General features: G+C 37.7%; 1 protein-coding gene across 1 annotated transcript in view; it reads right to left on the reverse strand.

The window, feature by feature from the left end:
* The window catches only part of ca16b (carbonic anhydrase XVI b), a 128,560-nt gene that overhangs the window by 42,437 nt on the left and 62,799 nt on the right, over positions 1 to 23,324 (reverse strand). Inside the window, exons 3-4 of the mRNA XM_074666971.1 lie at positions 15,642 to 15,821; positions 8,184 to 8,332 (exon numbers count right to left, since the gene is read on the reverse strand). Coding sequence (XP_074523072.1) covers positions 8,184 to 8,332; positions 15,642 to 15,821 — 329 coding nt within the window. The remainder of the gene's footprint in view (positions 1 to 8,183; positions 8,333 to 15,641; positions 15,822 to 23,324) is intronic.

Genomic DNA, 23,324 nt, shown 5'->3' on the forward strand with positions numbered 1-23,324 from the left:
TCCCATTCCTCAGGGCGACTGTCCTAGTGGAGACAGTCATGAGCAGGACGAGAGGAAGAACGAGGAGGAGGAGGCAGAGGAGGGGGGGTATGTGCTCTTTTCGAGAGCTGAGATCTAACAGAATGCAATGCTTTTAATCAGTACTCCCAATTACCTTAAATCACCTACAGCATCACAAAGCTTAGGATGCGCTAATAAAAGGTGAAATTCATCATGCAGAAACCTGTCATGGTGCTGGTTTCCAATATTAGAGCATTTCATTTTGTGGGTTTCAAAGCAGCCATATAATAGTCGTGCTGATCAAAATCAACGAATGATACTAAAAGTAGCAATCGGAGCCGTCCGTCATCTCGCAGTGTCGACCCTTTTTAAAATGAAAACGCCTTTCATGTCAGTGAAAGAAGTTAATTGGCAATAAGGAAAAGGTCCAGGATGTTGGTTTAATTAAAGAGTATGCTGCTTATTCCAAGTAAGAGTTTGAAGATGGAACCAGCTGCTATAGCTTGCTGTGGTGATGATAAATGTAACAGACAAAAATAAATACAAGTATAGATTCAATAATGTGTACAGTCGTCTTTAACAAGTACAAAACACCTTCATCCAGGTAATTTAAGAGAATCTAACAGATCAGTTTCCTTTAACTGCTGCCTTCAAGGGAACTAATTTGTTGTCTCAGAACTTAACAAAAAAGAGCTTTGTCCATTCATCAGACTTCAGACGTTATTAACTACATTACCCAATTAAGCCAACCCCCCTGGGCTTCATTTATTCTCTGACATTGGCTCATGTGACCCACTCTTGTTAACAGCCCACTAGAACACACAAAAAAGTGATATTCAATTATCATGGACTTTCACAGTAGCCAATAAAAAATAAATGTTGCCAAAAGAGATTTGAATCACTTGACTGCACGCTCGGTTTCACTGCATGTTTGCGAGCTCTGACACAGAACCCCTCGGTGGAGTAAACTCCATTCACATCCGCACACATATCGCTGAGCCTTGTTGATTCTAAGCGGGACAGACAGTTGGTCTGACCAATCTTAAAGCTCTCCTAAAACATTCAGACACACTCGTACATGTTTGTTTTTGTCTGTGCTAAATTTACCATGCTGCCAGAGAGCACAGAAAAACAGGAGGGAACGGAAAGACAACAAAATAATTTGAGCTTTATAATGTACCTCTAGTTCTCTGTGGAGAGCTCAGGCTGTCCACATCTCAAGAACCTTCCTTTAGTCTAAATTTGATTCTCTTTTTTATTTATTTTCTTCCTGGGCACAAAGAGAGTGCAAACAGCAGTGCTCAAAGCTGCTCTGCATTCCCAAGTTCCATTTAAGCACAAACAGGTGAAAAACAAAGTCATGTTTGCAATGATTTCCCAAGACAGCAAGATATTGAAGCAAGACAAGAAAACTACAAGACATAAGTTTGTGCACGGAGAGATCTGAGATTTATCACAGCAGCACAAATGCAACCCTCCTGTTTGGCTTTCCTTATTCTTTATAAAAACCCTGGCGCTGCAGCAGTTTATCATTAACAGCTAAATGTGTCTTTTTTTACACAGTATGACTCTCTCCTTTCACTTGAGAACCTAAAAAGTGCAAAACACTAATTTTCAAGATGACTAAAATGTAAGGTTTGTACAGTAGATGATGCTTTACAAATATAAGAGCCTTGGTGCATTTTACTTCACTGAAAACTAGCAGAGATTGAACAACTACTGCAAAGGACATTATTTTTACACTGGGATTCCTGTCAGTTGACATTTTTGTTATCTTTTTTATCTGGCTACATTGAAACTGTCACTGTACACAGACTAAATAGAAGCTCTCCATTTATTTGACTTCATATATTTAAGTGACCTATCACCAATACAGCTGGTTAGAAAATAAAAAAATATAGAAACACACATGACTGGTAGCTGAGAAGAGCAGCAACAAAGCTGTCGAAAATGTTAGCTACCATTAAAGCACCCAAGAGACTCTCTCACTAAGTGTCTGGATGAAGCTGTACATTGCACCCCTTATAGCAAAACCTGTCCTGTAGACGCTTTGTAATGTTGTCTGAATAAAACCTTAACTGTAGATGTTTTTGGCACTTTTTTGCAAGGTGTTTAAGTTGCTTCATTTTTCACCAACCAAGGCACAGCACTTTCAGGCGCTGAAAAAACTACAGAAAAATTGTCAGTGCTCTTCCTGATGGTCATGTCGCTTCATATCTAGCCAAACTCTTTAATGGACAATGTGTGTCTTCAAAACATTGATTTAATATCATTATGGATGACATGCCCCCACCTCAAAAAGATGAAGCCAAAAAACAAACAAAGAGGGGGGGCGACCCATTGTGCTGGTGATGCTTTTGACGCTAAGGTATTCACACTAGTGATTTGGCTGGTGGCGCTAAACAGAGAACACATTTTTAAACGGATAAAACTGGGAACTAGCAAAACTGATTTTGAGGCTAATTTCAAGCATAAATGAAACAAACAAAAACATAAAAAACTTTGGTAATTTCTTCATTTTCTTGTGTTGATTTTCATTTGATTATCTTTGCCCATTACTGTGCTACTCTGACATTCTGGTAAAGAACTCCACAGGAAACTCAAATCTATGAAAAGTGCTGTCAGTCATGATGTCATACACTCCCTTTATATCATTAAACAACTAATCAAAATGGAAAGTCTTTGTAAATTTCCACTTGCACATGAATCAGCATTGCAAGAAATATCTGTCAGGACAAAAAGCATGTTTGAGAAACATTAATTTGGAAAGCATTTCAATTTTATAGTTTTACTTAAGGCCCATCTGTTAGAATGGTGGAGACAAACTTAATGACCTTTACTGCAGCCAGTCACCAGAGGGGGCTTTCAGGGTTTCGGCTACACTTTTGGGGCGCTGTTGCACTGTTTATTTTTATACAGTCCAATCTTCAATGATCTATGCACACATTTTCTCCATACTGCTATCTATTATCCATTCCTCAGATAACTTAGTTTTAGAGACAAATGCACATTTGGAATGCAAATCTATCCATTCTGACCACTTGATAGCAGTTTAATTGTAATTCTGTTGATTTTTTTCCTAGTCTCAGCGGGTCAGGTTCTGCATGTCATTGATCTGAGACTCTTACTGTGAAACGTTTTAATTTGTGCTGCACATGTACAGTAAGTGCTACCAGAGCTATTCTCTGTCTGTAATGTATAGCACTGTGAACCTCACACTTCCTACACCTGCAGTACTGTGTGCAAACGCCCATCCTTCCAAGGTGTGATTTGTATTCCATGTATAATTAATCTAACCTTAGTGACACTCTAATATATTATCAGAAAGATCTCTTTATGGTACCCTGAGGCAAAGAAAGTAGAAAAAATCCACTGTTTCATTTTTCATTATGCTGTTTGAACAAACAGGTGGTCCGTCTATCGATTTCCCCACTTCACTCCCACGAAAAAGACTGTAGTTAGATTAATGTCAAGCTCAGGAGCCACGGGCAGAGCACCCTATACATTTCTTTTTTTTACACGACAGGGTAACAAAGGGCAGAGCAGTTCTATGATACACCTCATTGAAGTTGTCTTTCTACCCCTTGTGCGTTTGTGTGGACTATATTTGTGTGTTTTTCAGCTTCTGGGCAGGTAGGATAAACACTGTTTTTTTTCCCCCTCCCCACTGTGAAAGTACAAGCTTTATGTACTGTGATACGACTCAGGGAGGAAATGTGACTCATTTGGAGTTGAGGGATAATTAAACAGCAGATTGAAAAAACAGTCCCTGTTTAAGCAGAGACAAATAAGCCCGGGAGCTAAACCTCCAAGGTCAGGCTGCTCAACTCGCAAGGAAGAAAGAACGCTCACAAGAAAACAAAAGACGACCTCTGCCATGAAAGATCACTGCATCTATCAAAGAAAAACATTTATAGAAAGGTCGAGTTTTTCTGTACACGTGATGTCAAATGTAATAGGATTTCAGATGCATCAAATCCTGTAGACGCCTAAGTGAGAAAAATGAGAAATTTTACATCTAGCTGGATGAAGAATCTAAATGGCCAAAGGGTATGTGCTGCATAACCATATTTTCTTTTCAACCATTCGTCATTTGATTTCACCTTCTTGTTTCCCGAGTGTGAAATGATACATCATGTTTCATACATGTAAGGCTGAGTTGTTGGAAAAGAGAATAATTTACAGAGAAGAGATCTCCCACTGTGCACCATGTACATATACAGTATGAAACTAGCAGGAAATATCTGCACGGATATGCTGCTGCTGAAATATTCCTCTTTGTACTTCCTGTAGGAAGGGACTAATGCATTTTCCATGAATGTGTACAGTTTGTGTGCTGATTTCATTGAATATTTCTCCACGGTGTCACTTTATAGTTTTAATCCCTGTTGTCCCTGCATGACAAGTCAGTCCTATCAGGTCTGCATGTTCTGACGAGCACAATAACAGAATAAATTGGAAGAGAGGAGAGGGTCAGCCAGTCTTGCACAGAGCATTGCAGACTTCATTGCATTTGGTTTGCAGAGTCTTTTTCATGATTCCACATTTTAAGTGCAAAAACAAATCTTCTAAGAAACCTTTTTGGTCCAATAAAGACCTTCATTTAGTTCGTCAATCAAATTTCTTTTTCATTTTAAACTTTCAAAATGTGTTACATTTAAGTTACAATTTAAGTTTGAAGTGTGAAGATAATACTTTTTCTTTTAGGTAATATTTCTCAAGGTTGGTGCTGGAAGCTGCTACAGGTTATTATTCACTTAGTGTGAATTTGACAGAGTATAGGCTTTTTTAATTGTGTGACATCAAATAATAAATCTATTCATTATCCTTTAAGAAGCTGCCTTTAATTGCCCTGCTGTGTTAAATGCTCAATTCTAATTAGTCAATACCCCATAACAATGGTGATTTATGATCAATGTAAATCCACAGAATGAAATAGAAGCAATTTCATTTCTGCCTGTTGACAATGTGGCAAAAATTTTATGAGCCTAAAAAATGTAACCCTTCTAACTGGCAGTGGTTTGCACCAGAGGCTGTTTTGAGTTACAGAGTCAACATAGTAGTCATTTTGATTGAAACCTCATTTGACTAACTGGGTCAGAACAATTAGATCAGAGCAACATAGGGAATTTGGTGCTTCTAATTAATAATTATCAGCCTATTATTCTTAGTAGTGTGTACCTTTATTTTATAGGAAAAAAAACTGATAATATAAAAAGAAACACACAAATAATGCTCAGTTTACATACTGATGTCTTAATATTCCCAAAGAACATCATCTTTTTACATATCAAGCTCTACATTCCTTGACAGAGAGGTTGGTCCTTTCAGTCTAGCCCGAATGATATGCTAAGCTGCAAATCTATACTTCAAATCCATAAATGATCCATCTGGAGGGTATAATTTTTTCGCTCTGGCTCAGCTTTTTTTTCCTAACAGCTTTTCAAATTGGTCATTAAAGGGAATTCCATCGTCTCATTTAGGAGCACGCCATCAAAGGCAGCCATATGCACAACAGCTTTATAATGGTTGTATATAATCTGGTGCCCTTTAACACTACACTGAACACAAAATGATGTGGCAAAAATAAATCTAATTACTGAGCCATTCAGCATCAAAAGCCGTGCCTGCAGAGAGAGGGCTCCAAAGAACAAGGCAGGGAAACAAACAGAGGAAGACTTTAGCTGCTTCTTTGGAGATACAATAGAGAGAAACACTAACAGCCATTTCCTGCTTTCATACTCTGCTATATTAACTCTAATTTTTGACCATTTAACAATAGAGTGAGGGGGAAAATACATTTCATATAACCATGCTAAATGCAGAAGGACAAGTGTGCACGTTCATTTCAGATAATGAATAGAAATGGTATTGTAAATGATAAAAATTTGAAAGGCAGTAATGACTCTTTCTCTGCAGCACATAAAAAGAAAGGAAATTCTGCTTAATCCTGGAGCGAGAATAAATAATACCAAAAGGTATTAGACTTAATACCTTTTATATCTGTTGGAGGAATTTTTGATTACTTTACTCAGCCTTTCATTATTACTTACAGTTTGAGCTCTCTTTGTTTCCTTTGTAAGTTTTTTGTCTGTTAAGCTCCAGTGACCTTAAGCAAAAATAAAAAAGCAACAATTTCGGAGCAGTCAAAGCAATAACTTTTGCTTAAGTGCTTGCTTACTAAACAAATAATTAAATTTTGTTTTCATTCTCTTATTGATGCTGTTGTTGAACTTCAAAGGTAATCCTTTGAAGTTTTCAAAGATTTTGGATTTAAAAAAATAAATAGATAATGTTTGAAACTGTCTGTGGTTTCTTTTTTGAAATTTTGTTTGCATTTAACCATTTAACTGCTATAATCCCCCATTCCTCCTAAACTTACATTTATCAGTAATGTTAAATTCAAAAGTAGAGAAGTAGATTACATGGTGTAAATTGTACTGAAGTATGAGTAAAATGACACACGTAGTACTCATAAAGTACCAAAATACTCTCTCATTACAGTCACCTGAGTATTTATAATTTGTTACTTCCACCCCTGATTACTATGTCTTAATTCTTCATTCATGGCTAATGGATAATTTTGGCTAAACTTGTTGTTTTGTATTGTTATAATCAGTCCCCTTATTCTAAACCCTGCTTATTACCTGGCTACCAACTTAAGTCACAACTAGTTGACACAAAATTTTGGTTCAAAGAGGATTGTACTAATTTCTTAGCACCATCATGTCAGAAAATTCTAAGCTGCCTTCTCAAAGCACAAACATCAAATCCAATGACTGTAAAATCAACACATTAGCAGGCAAGCAAGTGGAAATTCTATGAGAACATTTCTGGCCAATTGCTTGATTATGGTCTCCTTAAACTGAACATTTCCACTTATTGAACATTTACTGACAGACAAGGTGAATCTGTATTTGGCAAGAATTTAAAAGTTGCTTAGCTCTCTGGCTCAGTTTAGACGCCACCAAAAATAAATAAGATTTATTTTCTATTTATTTCACAGCCACTCGTGGTTGTAGGGATTATTAACTTAGAAATGCACTGTTTTGGTGATGCCTGGATTGCAGGACAGGATCTGCAGCCATCAATTCTATCAATTTTCAATGAATTTTCCTGTTTAGAGTTGCGAGTGGCAGGAGCCTATCCTAGCCATCTTTGAGCAAGAGGCAGGGTACACCCTGGACTGGTCACAAGTCAATCGCTGGGCTGACACAGAGATAGACAATCTTTTCACGTGCACACTCACAACTGCGGGCAATCTAGAATCACCAAATAATCGGTTGAGTTTGTTATGAACTGTGGGAGGAAGCCCGAGTATCCCGAAAGAACTCACACATGCACGAGGAGAACATGCAAAGTCCAAACAGAAGGCCCATCTTTAGATTCAAACTGTTAACCTTCTCGATACAATTTAACTTTTACATTTGTGATGGCCGTGGCCTATTTTCTCTTAAATAGTGTTGTCTAACCCCTCCTTGTCTTTTTTTGATCAGAGATGCTGATCTGAGCATCTGGGCTTGGCGTTTTGGGGCTAAAAGCCCAATCCACTGAGGCACTGCCTTCTTTCATTCCACCAGGACAAACCTCAGCAGTGACACTCAGCCACCTTCTGTCTTTGGTTTGTGGGTAAAACACATCTCATATTGGTTTTTAATTTTAAACTGGAGAGTAAACCATCATAATTTTGTTGTTAACTTCAGAGTCCACTTCCTATTTGTCATGACCCTTGAGCCAGGTTATGACACATTGTAAAAACTGCTGTCATCAAATTGTCTTTGTTGAATTTGTCAAAGTCTTAAATGTTTGAAAAAAAACATTTGGATCACACTGAATTCTGCTGCATTAAGAGTTCTTTAAAATTAGTCTTTCATTCAGTGACAATTTTTATATAGCGAGGATATAGTTTGCATCACCCCCTTTACTCCAACTCTGTGACACCATTAAGCAATCAAAAGTATGGTTTCTTTTGGTGTTTCTCCAATTTTTATCAGTGAAAATTGAGTGGTTACAAGTTTTTTTTAGTGACAATGATTTGATCACCAGTCCCTAAAAACTTATTTTATTTCCCAGTAAAAATCCCCTGCCATTACGCCACAGTAGTTTCAGTAACAGTCAGAGCCAAACACAAGACCCCATATTGCCCAAATCCTATAGTGTATTGTAGTGACAGGATGCTTTACCTCCACAGGGAACCGTCTGGCGTTTACGCTGTGTTCTGAGCCTGCTGATCCATTACTCTGGCCCCAGTGAAACTCCATCTTTTCAGCCTTAAAACGTCCCGGCAGTCCAGCACCTCTTACAAAGTAGTCATCCTTTAGGAGAACAGCAACTGGAGACAATGAGGGGAGGAAAAAACAAGAAAGATGGGTTCAAACAAAGAGGGAAAATGTAGTACATTCATACAAAGGCACTACAGAGATGATAGGCAGCCAAATACTCATCCCGAAGAGAACACACTCAAAAGCACACTTCTGTCCCTTCATCTGAACTCGCATTTGTTCTTATCATAATGGCAGCTTGATTGTCTCTGAATCTCGAAATAAGATATTTAAATTCTATTGTGCTTGTGTTATTCCCATAAGTTTCTGGTCCAAACACATTCATCCTCTATTAGAGAGATAATTTGAGGGGTTAAAAAGTTTTAAATTGATTTCTTTGTCTGTCAACCTGCAGCTTGACATTGTGTACTCCTCGAGCTGATATCCGCCCAATGTGACCAGCTCTTTCCAGTGTTTCACGTGTATGTGTGTGTGTGGTCCCCTGTTTGACATTGGTTATCATGCCAAATGCCACCCATTTGACTTCCTGGCTGCTATACTGAACTTCCTGATTGGAGAGGCATGCAGTCCAGCTCTCCAATTGTGAGGATGCAATTTTGTCCAACAAGCTATATGTTCCCCGCCAAGTTTTGGGTCATTTTCAGCAGCTGTGGTTTGATTGAAGCAGCCTGTCAATGTGTTTCAAACCAAGTATGATTTCAATAGGTGCTATGGATACAAAAAATAGTTTTAATAGTGTTTTTATGAATTCACTGGAACGACAGGTTAGAGGGGTTGTAAAGCATTGTATTTCTGTAGATGTCCTCTTTTGGATGCAGTTATTCATTTGATTACAACAGCTACCCACTGACCGTTTCCTTCTTTTCCGAGTTAACATCGCTTTATTGTTGTTGTTCTTGTTGTTTTTTCAGGATTTTAAGCCATCACTCCGAGAAGACAGGACAGCAGACAGAGCAGGAAAGAGGGTGAGAGCGGGGAGTGACATGAAAGAAAGAGGCCACAGTAGGTTGGCCCTGAAGCAAGGATGGGTACCGAATTAGGTACTTTTTTAGTTACCTACCAAATTCTGTCAAAAGTACCAGGGACTGATTAACTGAAAAATCAAAAGGTGCCATGTTCAGGTACCTAAACACATCCTTGTGACATTGAGGGAGTGGAAGAGAAAGGGATTTTTCATGCTGGACATGAACACTGCATTGCAAGGTTACATATTGAAGAATAAATATGTTAAATTGAAAAAAGTAGATATTCTTTTTTTTTTTAAACTAATTGCTATTTTTTACCGCATAAATACAAAAAAAGTACCAAAAATTGGTATCATTGAATTCCCCCCCTGAAGTCAGGCTGACCGGCCGAGAGTTAACCTCAAGGGGCGCACAACCTAAAAAGTGGGCAAATACTGTGAACTATAGTTTTGAAAACGTTCCTTTGTTTGTAACCCACATCAAATCTATCTACTGCAGGTAACATAACATTCAACCCATTCTGTCTTCTGGAGTGGCTGGGAACAAATACTTCCTTGTCTGAGAATCAACCTTTCCTAAATTTTTATTTCTGTGTGTGTGTGTGTGTGTGTGTGTGTGTGTGTGTGTGTGTGTGTGTGTGTTTACACACGTTCTACTGAACACTTGGTCCACATCTGATGGAAATAACCAAAAGTCTCGATATATGAGGGCTATTTTAATATGACTTGCCATATCTACCAGGTTAATGACCCTGTACTTTTATTGACATACTGATGTATGCTTAGTTTAGATATATGTTTTTCATGAGCCCTAGACATGAAGCAATATGAAAACTCAATATAAGAGATAAATATTGAACAAACGAGTAATACGCCTTCAAAATGTAACTGGAGGCACAGGCTGACCTCAAAATTGAGAACTTCTGTTGGATGTTCTTGTTTGCTTAAAAAGAAACCATACCAGACAGCATTATCAACAAGGATGCATCACAGCTGTGTATGGTGTTTCCATCACCTTAAAAGGTTGAGAATTGCTTGAAAAGGGCTCATTTCAGAAGAGAAAATATTGTTTTCGTAAGCTTGATCAACGTATTCTTTGAAATCCTCACAGGAGAGGGTTTTTTAAAGGTCATATAAATTCAACATTTAGTCATGGTCTTTATAATTCTCCTCTTAAGGTTAAAAACAGATATTACTGATCTTATGAGGTTTTTACATAACCGCAAATTGGAGTCACCTTAAAAGTTCAGCCTGTCTGCTGCAGTGAGTGCCGACATTTGTATTTGTGCTCAGTGGTGTCATGTTAGGGTGAATTTAAGCTGTTTTACTGTTTTTCATGGCATCTGAAACAGCATCATGACATGACAGATTATCATCCCTCTGCTGTCCTGGCTGAGGTTACATGTTGGTAAATCTACAGCCCTCCACCACGTCTGAATTTGACATCATTAGCCAGATTAGAGCCAGTGAACTGTCGGCTGATCCCCCCTCGTTACAGCAGGATTTAGTCAACCTCTCTCGGTAACGACAGCCCACTTTTCTAATCAGAAAACCAAGAGGAAGAGCATCTGTACAAGCAAACACAGACTGTCAGGAAACACAGACGACATGATGAACAAGCTGTTCAGAGAAAATGGATGAAATCAAGGTGAGTGAAAAAGATCCAGACGTGACAGTGTGAAAACAGGAAGGGCTGTATAGGAGACAAAATGTGGATCCAGAGGAAATGAAGGAAGGAGACAAGGAGATGTGAAGAGAGGAGGGTTGAGCTAAGTGCCTGTAGTGAGGCAAGAAGGAGTCTGCCAGCAGTCTCCGTGCAAGTGCCGCAAAAGCCCACAATATGAAGGAAAAGGTCTTGGATGCAAGGGATTTTGAAAGACTGAAAGTACCGAGTCAAAAAAGAAAAAAAAGCACTTTCCCATGATCATATGTGCACTTCTCATTTGCAAAGCCCCATACAAGCAGTGATTGTAATAAACCTGGTTACTGCTTTTGTTGAAGTGGTGTAATCCTGTCTGCAAACACGAGGCCAGTCAAGGAAAGGGGGGTACCAACCGGCCCTGGGAGTTTCATTAGCAATGCGGCCCTGGGTGTGTTTGAACCCCTCCAACAGTAGAGCCGGAATTAGAAGCTAAGCCAAAAAGACCTTGAATCACAGCCAGCGAAAGATGGGGGAGTGTGTGTGAAAGTAAATCCTTGATCAATGCAGATGTCTCTGGGGTCCTCCGATTCCTCATGAATTTGGTCCGGGGTTGTTTGAAAAATTTTTCACAGAGAAATGTTTTGTCGAGGACGGCAGCTTGAATGGCGGCCAATCAACTCGATCTCAAAGTGGATCAAGGCACAAGGGAACGCAGTGAAATCAATCTCCATGAACTTTTAAGATCTATTCACTCAGTTTCTTAATTACAACGCTGAATTTTAAATAGAATGGAGGATGTTAAAAGCCTTCTGTTCAGGATTTGAACTTAACGACTTCAGCAGCCCCTACTGGCAGTGTAAGAAAAGAAACGGCAGGAGACACTGAAGTATGCTGATGAACAGCCAACAATTATTAGGGCAAGAAGGCTTAAAATAGTGCCCAACTGGTAAAAATCTTGTGCCTCCAATTACAATGCAACTGATACTCAAAGCAGAAAAGACATATTTGTTAAATGGAGATGAATAAAAGCGTGTGACAATGTAAAAAAGAATTGAACGTTTCAGTTGAAGCTCCTGTCAACTTTGTGATATCAGCAAAACACATTGATTGCCAAATCCCAAGACAAGATTGCTGAGAATTCAAAAGCTAAAAGAGATGTTTTTAGTAAAGATGAGCCATTTCATTTAGGAATAGCAATACAGATGCCAATGTAATGATTATCTTATTGTTATTTTGTGTATACACTAAAGAGAGGGTAATGTGTTTATTTGAAATGGCTTGTACTGACTCTCTGCACAGACCTTGGTGTTTGATGCCCCGCCCCTCTGTGTCATTTACCAGTTAGACTCCTAAAGTGAAGATCATAGACTGTATATAGAGTGGACAGCGTGGCTCCGCCATTTATCATTGTACAGTTTTGAAGCCAAAATACCGCCGTCTCAGGCGCCACCATTGTAGCAGTTTGGAGCCAGAGTCTGCGCAGTAGAGACGATGAGGGATTCTGGGAGAGTGGAGCTGGGTGACAAAAATAATATATTTTTTCTTTCGAGAGTCTAATCACTTCTTGACCTCGGCATATTTTATAATCCCCCCCAAAAATTTACAAGAACGGCAGCTGTCAATCATCGTTAAATGTTACCTAAAGCCTCGTTTTTAACCTCGTATAACTAATGAAAATGAAACTTAAAAAAAAATAGAGGACTTGAATACAGGACAGCCAAATGATATCTTCAAATCACCACAACAATTGGACGCGAGAAACATTTCTACGATGTGTATTGATTTTTTTAAGTTTGACCACAGCCCATCTGGAATGGCTGGAAAGTCGGATTTTTTAACTTATACCTATACCTAGGTATAGGTATAAGTATTTTTAACCCATACCTATAGGTATGGCTTAAAAATACCTGTACCTATACTGCAGCCAGCCACTAGGGGGAGCAGTTTTTGTGGAGACCCCACTTCCAGCCGAGCAAGCAGACATCCATTTTTTTTACAGTCTATGGTGATGACTTTATCATTTCGACAAGTCTCATGATGGTATTGTGATATTTCTTAAATGACCATATGAGTAGTTCACAATTAGATTCAGGGATTTCTAAAATCAAAAATGAATATGTAGTGGTTTGAAGATCTACACAAGTTTATTTTGGACATCCAGCATTGTTACTTTGTAACTATGTTTAAAGTGTGGGAAAGCATAATATCCCCTCTTCGAGTGTCCTTTTCTTGAGCTATTCTCTCCTAAGGTTACATATTTAAGGCTTTATCTTTGTGAGCAGAGGCACTCTTTTTTGGAAAAGCGTTGTAAGGTGCATGAAAGAAAGCAGCCAAGATAAGAGAAAACACTGCATGGGTGAATTTGTAAGTTCAGTGTCACTAACAGAACTTAGAACTCCCACGCTTTAAAAAACACACAATGATAACAATAACACATTCACAGTTTGACGTCAAGAAAATTGTTAAGGGGTTCAGATGAGAAAGACTGGATTTGGCAAACACAATATATCAAGGCCGCAAAAAGTCGTGATGGGCAAAACAAAAGGCAGCTCTGGAGGCTGAAGTTTTATCTGGATCACAGCGCATCAGATTGAAAACTTTCAAACTGTGTTCAAAGCACTTGAAGGACAGAGTCCTGCTTGGATCAATGAGTAACACTACAAATGAATTCCTGAAATCAATCTATCAACATTGTAACTGATAAAAGTGGTTGAATTTAGCTCTGGAAGTAAAAGACAAAAAAAGTTTAACCTGCTGTTTCTGTGGACACGGATTTGGTTTCAAGACTCAGTGGGATCAACTAATTAATGTTTAAAGTTTTTTTGAAGAAGCTGAAACTTTGATAACTTATTTCTCAGGGCAATTTAGTTTTTGAAATATTACATATTACTTTCTTTACTTTTTACAGTAATTAGATCCATCAGCCATGCCATGTTTCTGCAATTCCAGAAAAAGCAGCAGAAAAATCATTATTTCTACTGGTCTATGATGAGTCATCTTCTTTTAATCATACACACAAATCAATTCCTCATTACTGACATCAATAAAATGATATTAAACTAAAAAATTACAATTTACGTGATAATATTTTGCCATTATATTACCTTTCTTTTTTCCTGATTTTCACAGCGCTGGGCAATCTAAAATTCCCTTTGTACTGTTTGTGCCCAAAATTACAGCCAGCCATGTTATTTCCATCTTTGTACATAAGCAGCCCCCAGCATCGTTTGGCTGTCCCAGTGACATTGGTTGTCATGGAGGCTAACAACTCTCATTATGATCAAACGCAGGAAGAAAGAAATAAATAAAACTCCTCTGTGAGAGAAACTGTGCCAAAAACAGAGGAGATCAATTAAGGTCAGGGTCTGCCCACCAAAAGTCCATGGATTAGCTGATTGAAAAAAATACTAAATAAAAGTGGCATCAGTTTGAAGTAGCACTTAATCAAGTAAGATTCAAAATGATCGCGCAAACAGGGCATGCTGGGAGGGACAGGGAGGGTGAGGAGAGGAGGGGGTCAGCAGAACAAAGGCAATCACAGAGGTTCAGAAAACAACTGACAAATTTGAGCATATGATGACAGACTTACAAATCAATGTGCGACTGTGTTTTGTCACATACTTTACGGAAGTAAAGACGCTGTGATGTGTGTAGAAGCAATATCCCTGTAAAAGTTCTTTGTCTTTTTCGATATTCTGATACAGAAGGGGGTTAAAGCTCCTGTGGGGATTTTTTAAGTTATCATTTCGCAATGCTTTTTAATATTCCATGACGGAAAACAGAGATTATTATCATGCTTTTTCAGCTATTGGTGGTTTTTTTATGTTAAATATTTACTCTCAGTTTCAAATCTAACCGTTTAGAGGAGGCAAGAATTTTATTTTTTGTCCGCAAAAACGATTTATACAAAAACAGAAAAAGATAGGCTGAGTTATCAGAGGCTTTTACTTTGCCCACCCAACCCTTAAAGGTGCTTTGAACTGAATGAAAACAGAAGTGATTCCTCCTTCTCACCTACCGATCACTTATTTTTTTCGGTGTTCGGGAGCTGCGCAAGGTGCTGTTCCAATAAAGCTTTGTCAAGAGGGAGTGCCAAAATCAACACTAATTTACAGCTCTTCACATTAGCTTTAGTGTTGGTAAATAAAAACAAGTCAAAAGAATTTGTAACAGTGGTACAAGAATCTTACATTCAAAAGTGCTTAATCATTTACAGCGTATAAGCAGAGTCATTTGAAGCCCTGTTTTAGTAGGCAAGATACAACCAGAAGTTGAATGCAAAAAAGGTGAAGTGACTAATAGAAAAAAGTTATTTCTGTAACATTTGCAAGCTGTACTCTCATGCCAGCCTAGTGTGGACCGTCTGTTTGAAGTTTAAGAAAGGAAATGTGCACAGCTGGTAATAGTTTGGAGAATTAACCTGAAGGGAGTGGGTGGGGTAAAGATGTTGTTTCTAATAAGATATATTTTGCTCCCCTTCACTGCTCTTTTCAATTTTCAACTACTCTGTAATGCAGAAACATCCTTATTTATGTTTGCACATTGTGCACCCAGCACCCACCCCCTCTCCCACCTGTACCAAAAGGATTATTTTGAGTTGTGAAAATGTGTCCGACAGGGAAAACCTCCCGCTGTGAGGTGCGTGTGTGAGAGGCAGTCTCTGAAAATATAAGCGCCTTAAACTCCTGAAATGATCTAGAAAATGTCAGGAGTTCATGTGCGAAAGAGGCTGAAGAAATTTTTTGCAGCAGACCTGTCTTTCCAGTGTTTTTCATGGTGGTCTGGTTGGAGGACTCAGCGTTGAACTTCTCCAGCACCAGCTCCTGATATTCCTCTGATACCAGAGCTTGTTCATCAGCAATGTTCACAGGTGATTGGTTCTTCGCTCCACATTCTGGATATGAGGCCGCCCAGCCTCGAGGTCCATGGCTCCCTGCAGAAATAGAGACAACAAGAGCTTATGAAAAACATTGACTCATCCACTGTTATTCTTTTAGTTGAAGAACTCTAGCTTCAGCACATAAATAATTATAAACTGTGGGACAATACTATTACTACTGCTTCCGACAGGTTTGAAATGTGCCCTCAAAGAATATTGTTAGTTAGAGGACAACGCTTCCTTCATATTCATTCGTCTGGAGTGCCCTCTGAACCTCTTCAACAGCTGGGAAAAATATGTAAACACAATAAAAATTCATCATCTAGCTACAGGCAGTTTCAGCATTAATTTTCCATGTATGAATGAAAATAAATATTGAAACAAATTATATTCCTGAAGAGCTTCATTTTACTCAAACTCAAGTAGGATTGTTAAATGTGGATCTATGCTTCAGTCTCATAACAAAAAAACAAAAACAAACAAACAAACAAATAGACTTTTCATTAGAAAACACTACACTTAAACAATTAATGTGCAGTGTGCGCTGCAAACGAACTTCCTGTAAAATCCCCATCCACTGTCTGCTCTTTTAATCCTCTATCCCCTACAGTGGCGCTTCTGCAAAGGAATAATCCACAACCGACAGGGGTCCCCTTGATCTCTTCTCGGGTACAATGGGCCAATGCAACAACAAAAGCTGAGGGATCAAGGGAACAAGGAAGCATGCATGGATTTTAACTTTTCCGGGTTAACACAATATTCATGATCCCATTCCCTGCAGATACGGGCAACTTTGCTTTAGGCTTAAAGAAAAAAAAATGATATGAAAACTCATCTTTACTCACAACACCCTGGATCAAGGGTGGCTTTGTGTTGTGCTATGTATAAACACCTTGCAGCCAGAGACAGTGCTCAAGACTCTGGAAAAAAGACAGGGGGATTCAGGATTAATTTGAAATATTTTCTGTTTATTCTGTCAAACATGGAACAACCGGAAAGACACACTGTGAGGTGTGCCCACACGTGAACAGGAAGCTTTCGTTCATCTCGCCTATGAATATGTCATTAGGGCTGAGCAGAAAACAATGTCCAGACCTTGGAAATGTCTCTGAATTGACTGGTGACTTAGATCAGCTCTCTTATAAACACTACGTGCAAGATTCTCCTGAAGTCTGGGCTGAATACAAATGTGTAAATGGATTTCAGCTGTATGACTGTATTAGCAAGCAGGATTAAATTTGTCAGTCATGGACTTGACTTAGAACTACCAATACGTCTGTACCAGTAAATCCCTTATTTTTTCGTACCCATTATGAATGTAATACTTTTATTATGAGGCAAGAGAATGCTGCTTGCCAATCATAAATACACAGAGGGGATTTCATAGAATTGGGAAACTATTTATCACATTAAAATACAATTTGGTCACATGCACATGTTTTGAGTCAGGCCTTTATGTGGAAACATCCATATTTATCCATAAAATGTCAATTCAATTATGCATCAGGAATATCGACTGATGATTTATATGTTTCAAAAGAGTAATGCTACCATTACAAACGTATATAAGAGGAGATATAATAGCTGTTAATATTATTATTTATTTTTTTTTTTCAAAAACAACTTGAAATCTGCAATGTGATACAGCCTCTATCTGATAATGATTGAAAAATTATTGAAGAACTGATATAGAATAGAACAGAACAGAATTTATATACTTTATTAAACCCTGAAGGGAAATTCAGTGTATATGTTGATACTAACTCCAAATTCTGGCTCCCTGGATAAAATCCTTGTTTAACTGCTCTTATTTGCCTTGACTTGCCTGAATCTGGATTTGTCTTTCATTTCAGACACAGAAATCAACAAACTAATAAGTCAAGAGACATTTACATTGTAATTCAAGAAGGTGAATCATCTACAGCACATATACTGGGGTTAAAGTAACAAGGAATTCGGTATCATATAGAAAATCCATTATGACTACATTTATACTTGGCTGAAATCAAAAACGTTGATCCTGATTGATAAAAAACCAACAGTGCTTATGTGTAGCTCTGAACAGCAAAAGCTGCAGTTTATTGTAAACTATAAAAAATAAGCATGCTAATGTTTTGACTTGACTCTGAAAGGACAGAACTGAATGTGAACTTGTGCTGCAAGGGTTCTTTTACTATTGTTTTCAGTCAACTCATTCATGTCTCATGTCTGGTTATAAATAGGGTACACATAAGAGTCTTGCTCATCCTGTCAGGATTGGTATTTGCAACCACAACCTCACTTTAGGTTCTTCCTTGTTTATACGTGAATATTGCTTGTATTGGTTTTAAAAGTTGTTAAGTGTCTTCTAATCAATCAATCAATCTTTATTTGTATAGCGCCAAATCATAACAAATGTTATTTCAAGACACTTTACTAAAACATTTACAGGTCTAGACCCGTAAATGTTAATAAAATGTTTTTATCAGAAACCCAAAATCAAGACAAGATAAGGAGTCTTATCTTATCTTAATCCACTATCTCAATCCATCTTTGAGTTCTTGAAAAGGGCTATATAAATAAAATCTATTATTATCATAATAATAATAATAATAATTATTATTATTATTATTATCATTATCAAAGATTCTTCACTGGTGAAATTTGATGATGTCGATGTTAAAAGTCAGAGGGTTAAAAATACAGCTTGAAAGCTATCAATCATTCTTTTAATGTCTGTACTCGTAAGCACAAAACAATAGCACGGCTTTGCTTAAATCAAATGTGCAAAAAGTTAAAATTGTGACCCACACTGAAAACCTCATCTTGGTTCAGCTTTGCTTTGTATAGATCGAGCTGATGATGTTTGTGAGACAAGTTATTTTAGTTTCTTTGCAGCTTCACAGTTTCACCAGTTTTCACTTCCTGTCTTTCACTGATTCTAGGACAAACACTGGAGCTCAGACTGCAACTGTGAAGGGTTAGCTGGATATTTATACAGTTTGAGAAAATATTGTTGATAAAGTAGAACACACTTGCGGCAGTTGCACAATTGGTTATGACTTACTCCCGTCCCATTTTTTTGTCTGGTGAAAACATATATATATTCTCTTTGGCAGAGCTGTCTGAAGTTCAATGCCTCTAGTTGCTTTGAAAATTTACCATTCCCCTGACCCGCAAACAGTGCTATATGGGCTACCACAACAAAAAACACTGAACTATTTCAGCTCTCCAGCGGGCAATTTCAATCCCCAATTTCTTCTTTCACTTCTTTCTTCTCTTAAGTGAATTGTGGTGAACTACAAAAGCCTTTTTCAGATTTTACAGATATAAAAATATACAGCCCTGCAAACGTGAACGACATATTTCACAAAACAAGAAATCCCATAGGTCAGCTGAGTGAAGGCAGATAAGGCATTGAGTTTAAACATTAAAGTTATTTATACATTTTTTAAAGGATTCAGAAAACATGTCAGTGGTTTACATCAAACACACATGATGCACAAAGCAAAGTACTGAACCAAATAAATGTTCCCCCAGAGGAACCAGAGAAAGGCCTAATCTTTGGCTAATTTTCCATTAAAACACACATTACATCCTATTTACTGTGAGAGAGATATTTCTGCCTTTCAAGAAGAGAAAGGGAGGAGCAGCACTAAAATCAGATAAGTGAGGGTTGCACAGCAGTCGATTAATCTGTCTCATCGCCATCCATCAGAATGACTATAATCCTTGTGCTTAAGCCTTTCCCACTGCAGTCCTGCCACTCTGTGCGGCTGAGGTGGACCAATTAAAACTAAGTATATGTTTTAATATGCTGAGGATTGATTTATACAAACATTACACATCACACTTGCAACCATATTCAGCATTTGACTCCATGAGAAGAGCTGATACACATTGAGCCACACGACACTTTTATTCTAATGAAAATCTTTACGGGCACTCTCGGGTAATTCATGTGGTATACTGACAGCTTTACACATTTATGATGGACAAAGATGAGCATTTTTCTCTTTATAACAGCCTATCTTCAAGGAGATAGTTGAACTTATCCATAACCTCTGTAGCTGAGGAAACTCAAGTTCCTATGGCATTATTAAACCGGATTTAAAACCTCTCAATCCCTGATGAAACCTGAATTAAATGGAACTAAATGGCCATTCTGGGAAACTAAAGCCATGATTTTTAAAAATTCAGAACTTTGTTGGGCAATAATGAAGATTCAGATAACTTACCATAACAGTACTAATATCTAATGTCAGTGTTGAAAAATCAATAGAAGAATTGTTTGCATACACTAAGACTAGAGGTAGACAGATATATCGGCAGGCCGATATATCGGGCCGATATTTGGACATTTGTCTCTATCGGCCATCGGCCGTAATTTCTTTTAAAAAGACGATTTTTGATCCGTTGTATAAAACTACGCAATTTTTGATCAGGCACAAAAAAGATGAGCACCTCAAACTTGTGGAACCACTTGGATACATCACATACTTTTGTTCAAATTATATTAATAAGTTTAAATTTCTTTTTTGACAATTTAAGAAGAGTGTGAATGTTTACTACTGCTTGTTTCATTGTGTGTTTACTCAGACAAAATATTTCATTGTTTTGAAAGCTGAATAAATGTTCAGAGGACTGGACACGACTTGTTGTAACAGATTTCTTTTAGTTGCTCAGAAATTGCTGCGTTTCACAAAAATGTGATAAATATATATTCATTTAACAATCGGCCTGAATATCAAATTGGAAAAATCGGCTATGCATATCGGGATCGACTGCCCAAATTTGGAAAGCATTGGCATCGGCATCGGCCCCCAAAAAACCCATATCGGTCGACCTCTAACTAAGACAGAACCTGCAGTCCAATTTTAGTTGTGATTTAGCTTCAGCTGATTAGAGCCTATGTTGTCCTATGCAGGGAGAAAGCAAACTTCCCCCTATTGTAGAGACCTCAAACAGCTCTCACTCTAAATTCATTATTAAGCTCTCAGGTTATTGCACAATAAAGCTCAGAAATATGGCTGTATCTTTAACATGTAGTGCTACTATACAAGCTATCATGCAGCCACAAGTGGCAAAATGAGAGCAAAGAAAGGAGCAGAAGCAGGGAGATGTGTGTGTTTGGACATTTGAAATATGAGGGGAAAAATTGAGAACGATAAGAGAGGTTATGTTAATCCTCCACATTAATGAGCATTCACAAATGTAAACTGAACTGAGCTGAACAGTGACTGACATCAGAATCAATATTGTGATATGATAAGCCAAAGTCCTGAAGGCACAAACATGAAGGCTTACACTACAAAAACTGAAAGTGAAGCAGGTGCGTTATTTTTAGTAAAACTGTCTATTAGACTTAATGTGAGCCATAATCACCTTACAATTCAAAAAAGGTCTTATTTGAAGATATTACAAGAGTATGCCTAAATTACTTGTAAAGAGTAAAACGGCATAAGAATAATGCTGGCTGTATTCATTGAAATAAGAATAATGTCAAGAATTTAAACAAATTAATTTTTTACCCATCGACAGATTTTTATTTTTTTATTTATTTATTTTTTTTACGAGAAAAATCAGGTGTCTTTTAACATCTTGAAATAAGCCTGGACAAATGGCAGAGTTTAGCATTTCTGTATTGCCTCATATTCTTAAACCAGAGGTTACTGCTTAAATACAACATTCATCTGGAGATGTCAGGTGTCAATAATACTGCTGTGTTACTCCAGCTGAACCGACGAGCAGACCTTGCTAAGCAGAAACAATAACATTTCTTATTTTTTTACCTATTTGTTTTCAAAGAGATGTCAATTAAAATTTGAATTATGACTTAAGTCACAATAAGGTACACCGTTAGACAGTTACTCCCCCGGTCAAAGCAGCTAAAATATCAGCAGTATGTATTTTTCCATTGATAAGAACAGAGAAAAAAAGATGGTGAAACATCTCTACTAATTGCATTGTGGTTTTGGACTGCGGCGTCATATGCAGCTCTCAGATGTGATGATAAACTGAATTTTACTAAAACCAGCAGCTATGTTTGTCCAAACCCAGTGTAGAGAGCAGGAACTTTCACTTAAACTTTCATCTTAAATGACCTGAAGATGATAAGTTGAGCATAATAATTTTAACATCATTAATAGTCTAGATAGAAACACAAAAAAGGCAGATGAAGACAAAACATATGCCAACATTCCTTCCTTTGCTCAGCTGGTGAGGCTCTAAATGTGCACAGACTGTGAGAATGAGGTCAAAGGTCCATTATGGATTGCATCATATAGAGTCTGCTGTTTTTTGCTTTTTGCATCTCTGCAGGAACTGGACAAAATAACAGCTACCTTGATATAAATGTAACTTGATCCATGATGGGAAGCAGCTGTGCATTTATACTCCAGGCTCCAGCCTCCGTGCAGAGAAGACAGCACTCAGATGGACAGAAGTGCCTAAATAAACAGTATAGACTGATTCATCTGCTCAGCTGTTTGCAGGAGGAAGAGACAAGTTATAATATGAAAAGATGATGTGTAAAAGAGGCTCATTTGTGCAGTTTGGTGTCCTTGAAAAACTCACATTGGAATACACAGTGTGTATATATTCACTAACTGTTTACTGTACACATTTATATGAATGTGTACAGTAAACAGTCATTTCCAGGCAGTTCAGCAAATGTTGAAGCAGCATAAAAAGTATGCAGCCTTAAAATCAGAAATATAAGAGCCAAACCCCAAGATGAATTATGTCTGGTATGCTGCTAAAACAACAATAATCTCCATCCAAGTCAGTCATTCTTTACTTATCAGTTTCTTATCAGCTTTAGTAACACTTTGAATCCTTTAGGTGTTTTTAACACTTTTTAACACTTGCAGAAGTGTGTGTATAAACCTTATCCGAAATACAACCCCTTTCCTTTGACAAAAAGCTCAGGATGGCGCGCTTAAACGGTGCTGTATCGTCATTCTACTGTTTTCGAGGTTGTTAGCCATGCCAGACAGACAGATCAGAAAAATCTGAAAACAGTGAAATCTGGTCTGGCCACAGATAATGTGAGAATCCAGTCACTTACTGCAGCACATCATTATGTAGGAACTGGTGTAAAGCAACTGTTTGTTGCAGGATGCAGAAAGACAGATTGATTCAAAATTTTAAACTTTATTAACTTAGATCTTGGTTAAGGAAATAAGTTGAATGAAACTTTTTTCAAATAAGTGTTTCACAGGTTTGTTCAATTTAACATGCTTTATGTTCTCTTTCTTTGCCTTATATTTCTATTTTTTGTAATATATATGAAAATTAATAAATTAAAAAGGCCAGCATGTGCTCTTTAGCCAGCAAGTAGGACTTGGGGCTCAAAGTGCTAGCTCTGCTATCTTTAGCTGAACTCAACAATCCAAGTTTGTGTAGTTTACCAGCAGACTCTTTGATCTTGTGTTTGGCTATTTTAATAATTGTGTTTACGTTTTACTGAGCGTTGTTTACTTTTGGACCAATTAAAAAAATTAGCTGATGTTACTTTATTTTTTTATGCTGAAAACATCTGTTCTGTCTGCATTGTTTTATAGTTTATAAAACTCT

This window comes from Halichoeres trimaculatus, unplaced genomic scaffold, assembly GCF_033239565.1.
Source record: "Halichoeres trimaculatus isolate MK-OKI-2021-1 unplaced genomic scaffold, fHalTri1.1 fHalTri1_scaffold_1, whole genome shotgun sequence".
Lineage (NCBI taxonomy): Eukaryota > Metazoa > Chordata > Actinopteri > Labriformes > Labridae > Halichoeres > Halichoeres trimaculatus.